The sequence below is a fragment of the Ranitomeya imitator genome, chromosome 9, assembly GCF_032444005.1.
Source record: "Ranitomeya imitator isolate aRanImi1 chromosome 9, aRanImi1.pri, whole genome shotgun sequence".
Classification (NCBI taxonomy): domain Eukaryota; kingdom Metazoa; phylum Chordata; class Amphibia; order Anura; family Dendrobatidae; genus Ranitomeya; species Ranitomeya imitator.
In genome coordinates this window covers 24662288-24666743 of record NC_091290.1, presented here as the reverse complement: position 1 = coordinate 24666743, position 4456 = coordinate 24662288, and the positions used below count along the sequence as shown (strand labels likewise).

Below are 4456 nucleotides of genomic sequence, written 5' to 3'. Positions count from 1 at the left end.
TTTAGTTTTTCACATTCGAGTAATTCCATTACATTTACTGCTTTTCATTGTTTCGTTCACAATAAAGGGACTTCTCATGCACAAGTGTGAAGTTCCTCTCACCTGCCTGTGACTCTAGGAACTCTTCCCAGTAGCTGTGTGAGGCAGGGACTTGCAGTCTGTGGATTGGAGCTGGCTGATCCCAGTGCAGGGCGGGGATAGTTTCGTGTGTCTGGAGGAAAAGCCTTAGACTGAGCTGTGCTGCTGGCGCAGAGGGAGGCTGGCTTGGTCCTGGAGGCGCTGGCTTGGTCCTGGAGGTGCTGGCTGCTGCCCTTGAGACGGCTCCGCAGGTTCTGATTGCGCACAGACAAGTTATCCCAGCAAGGAGAAAGACCTCGCTTCTAGTCCTGCACTCCTGTGGGCGCCCCAAGCCTGAGATCAGGGGCACTTTGCACACTTTTGGCAGAAGCAGCGATCTTTAACAGGACTACCCAAACTGGATAGTGGAGCTCTCCGCCGGACTTCACTGTGCAACTGCACTAAACTCTATGGATTACAGTTGTGTCCCCATAGTCTCCAAGCGCAGATTGTGATCCGACCTGGGAAAGAGATGGAAAGCGAGGAGGAGTGGAAGATTTCTGTCTGGTTATGTGAAGAGGAGAAACTTGTCTCGGGACTCACCAGACGCACAACTTGTTCAGATGTGGTCAAGGTCCTGTTGGACGATCACAACCAGAAGCAATCTGTTGAGGGGTCCATGATGTTGGCACCAGCTCATTCTTACTGCATTGTGGAAAAATGGAGGGGGTTTGAGAGGATCCTTCCAAACAAAACCAAGATACTGAGACTTTGGACAGCTTGGGGTGAGGAGCAGGAGAACGTGAGGTTTGTGCTGGTCAAGAATGAGGCTTTTCTGCCCAATATTGGACCCAGGAGTGCTGAAGCTAAAGTGGTTCTCAGTAGGGAAAGCCCGTGTCCCTTTAAAGGAGCCACCAAAGCCACCATGGACCTCAACCAAGAGAGACAACGCAGGGTGGTAAGGAAAGCTTTCCGAAAGTTGGCCAAGATGAACAAAAGGAGGCAAGAAACTTTGTCCAAAGAGTCCACTGCAGTGGAGAAGATGGAAACTCTGGTCCACCTAGTTCTGTCCCAGGATCACACCATCCGACAGCAGGTGCAGAGGGTTAAGGATCTGGACAGGGACATAGAGCGGTATGAGGCTAAAATTCATTTTGACAGGATGAAAAGACATGGTGTTAATTATGTCCAAGACACATATTTGGTTGGTGTTGTTCCCGATAAGGGTTGTTGTGACATCAAGACAGAAGACAAATGTCCCGAAGAAGAACTTTTTGTAGACTTTGAGAACTATGCTCGGAAATGTGAGGGAATCTTAATGCTGCAAGATCAAATAACCCAACAGGAGGCTTTGATTGAGGAAATTACCATCCAGATCCAAGAGGAACTAAATAAAAGATGGATGGATAGGCGTCAGGATGAGCTGTCCTCAAAAGATCAAGAACCTACTACAACAATTGCAGATGAGGGGGAATGTGAAAATGAATTGCTCCTTCAGCAGGAGAGGGTTAAAACTGAGCTCAGTGCCAGTCTCTACATAGGACTGAGGTTGAACACGGACCTGGAGGCTATCAAGGCGGATTTGGATTATTCCCAAGAAGTATGGAATGAAAAGGAGAAAGAATTACAAAGTCTTTTGGACAACCTTGGTGCCTTAGACGTGTCGGAGACACAGGATACATGTGAGGAGCTCAGGCCTAGTTGCTCACAGGTTGTAGAGAGGACATGTAGTGAGGGCTCGGGAGTTTGGATTGAAAAAGACTTGGGCCAATGTCCTACTTCTGAGGGGAATGATGAGGATTCAGACACAGGATTAAGCTCCATGCACAGTCAGGACTCTGACTCCACACCAGTCTGTGAGTCCTTGGTATAGCTGACATTACCAAATACCACACTCAGGGTTCTCAGTAGGACCTGATGTCACAAGGTCTCCCCTTTATCAAAAGATCTTTATCTCTAAACTTTCCAATATTTATCACTTTTCTATTTGCACATTAGAGGCCAACACATCCTACCGACCCCTGGGACTCTACTGTTGGATTGTGCTAGATTTATTGAAAAGGTCCCATGGTATCTTTGTTGCACAAGCTTTACAAAATACAAGGCTGACTCTGACAAGCCCAGAAGAAAACCCCTTCGTTTTCTTTGCATTTTTTTTTAATATATGCAAAATTTTAATTATGTTCATGTGCTATTAATCTTAATGCTGTAGCATTAGGGACCATAAGGGTATATGGGTTTCCAGGCATACAAGATAATGGGCCCTTTATATATAGTTGAGTAGCATTGTCACTTCTATATTATACATTTATACATGGTGACTGTAGGCCCTTACACTTCAATGGTCAGTCTGCCCTGAGCTGATTTTTTTGAGGTTTGTAAACTCTTTAGCAGCCCCGCACTTCAGCCAAGGTAAATAATACATCCTCATTATTCCTTTAGTTACATGTCCTGTTAGTCTCCAAGTTACAAGCTCTGTTTGTTCCAGCAAGGTAAAGATCTCGGCTTCGAACATGAGAATATAATGCTGGAGTCAATGTTTATTACCATGCCCTGAATGTTATATTGTAGTTACTCTGCGACAATGGACTCCATGTATCTGAGAGTAAATGGAATATTTTTACCTGTATTGTAATTGACAAAGTGGTCCTGGCCGCTACTGTAATATATGACTTATTTAAAAATCAAAAGTTTTGTGTATTTTGTTTTGCAAAGTTAAAGTAGTGAAATGCTCATAAAACTTAAATGTGTTTTTCTTTTGCCAACTACAACACCTCCTTGAAATAGGTAATGCAAAATATGACATTATATTGTACTTGCAAACAGTGGTGGACACAGAAAAGAGCCTCTGTGCCTCAAAAGTATAGGAGTCCTTTGCAGTCCAATACTCTGTCTATGACAGAAATTGATTGTGGCCTCCTTAGGGTACTTTCAAACTGGCGTTTTTTTTAATACGTCGCAATGCGTCGTTTAGGGGAAAAAACGCATCCTGCAAAGTTGTTTGCAGGATGCGTTTTTGCCCCATAGTTACATTACCGACGCATTGTGACATATTGACACACGTCGCAACCGTCTTGTGACGGTTGCGCCGTGTTGTGGCGGACCGCTGGGAGCAAAAAACGTTAAATGTAACGTTTTTTGCAGCCGACGGACCGCTTTTTCTGACCGCGCATGCGTGGCCGGAACTCCGCCCCCACCTCCCCGCACCTCACAATGGGGCAGCGGATGTGCCGGAGAAATGCATCCGCTGCACCCGTTGTGCGGCACAACAAATGCTAGCGTCGGAATCTCGGCCCGACGCAATGCGACGGGCCGAATCCGACGCTAGTGTGAAAGGAGCCGTACCTCTTGGGTCTTTGTGTAGCTGCACAGGTTGCACCAATGATTGCCTGCCCCTGCTTGCAACCTACTACTTTCCAGTACTAAGTGTTGAGTCCAAATTTTTACTTTTTGCAGCAGTAATCTTTATGACCTAGATAGTGGTCCAGATCAAGCCTGTCATAGGTCAGTGCAATAGCCCATAACAGGGCAGGCAGGACCAGAACCAGACAGTTGCTTGCATGCAGTTTTGTTTTGCACTACCGATGCATTGATTGCACCTATTTAACCATGCAAGAGAATAGAATCCTCCAGCCAGGTTATGCTAAATAATAGAATCCTCCAGCTAGGTTATGCCAAATATGTAATCTGTAAATAATTCAGACGTTTGTGCGGATGTCCAAGAGAGTTGTATTTGTGGTAATGCAGGGAATTGGGTGTCTGAAGAAAGATAATGGTCAAGAGTTTGGGTGGTCCAGCTCATTGGCAGTGGGACAATTTTGCAGTGAGCCTTTTGTTCCTGATGACTTTTTCCTGCTCACAGCTATACTTTGTTTCACAGGCTTAGTAAAGGAAGGAGTCATTCGGTTAGTGCAGATCTGGCCATATGCAATAAATGAAAATTCCTGGGCTCTGAGTGTGCGAAGCTCATGCTGTAGATTAGCTGCTTGAATGCAAGGTCAGGAAAGCACAGTGCTGACCTCTCTCTTCTGAAATGATTCCACATTATTCATGTTTAACCCGCTAAGTGCTGTTACATTGTTTGAAAAGGCTAAATCTCATGCCGGCCAACAGTGTTTTATAAGAAAGCTGCCATATAGTGCACTGTAGTGTGACCTACAACTCAAGTCCAGAGATAGAAGCTCCTGGAGCATGAGAGCGTCCATGGTAATAGTGGCCCAGTGTTCCGCTCATTGTTAAAAAAGGGAGGTTCACTCTGATGAGAAGTTCTGCAACTTTCTGATTTACGGTACTTTGTATTGCAATTCTTTGTGTCAGTGGAGGATATCCTTGCCAAAATCCAGAAACTGAAACCTTGTACAGACCAAATTTTTCTGAGTTTTAGCATTGTATCTCATAA

At 45.1% G+C, this 4456-nt stretch overlaps 1 protein-coding gene across 1 annotated transcript; it reads left to right on the top strand.

Moving 5' to 3' along the window:
• The first annotated feature begins 218 nt into the window (after positions 1 to 218).
• RASSF10 (Ras association domain family member 10) lies at positions 219 to 2747 on the top strand. The gene has a single exon (XM_069739000.1). The coding sequence runs from the start codon at positions 590 to 592 to the stop codon at positions 1928 to 1930; it is 1341 nt and encodes a 446-aa protein (XP_069595101.1). The 5' UTR covers positions 219 to 589; the 3' UTR covers positions 1931 to 2747.
• The last annotated feature ends 1709 nt before the right edge of the window (positions 2748 to 4456 follow it).

Coding starts and splice junctions, on each gene's coding strand:
- RASSF10 (XM_069739000.1), top strand. CDS start 590: ATGGAAAGCGAGGAGGAGTGGAAGATTTCTGTCTGGTTATGTGAAGAG.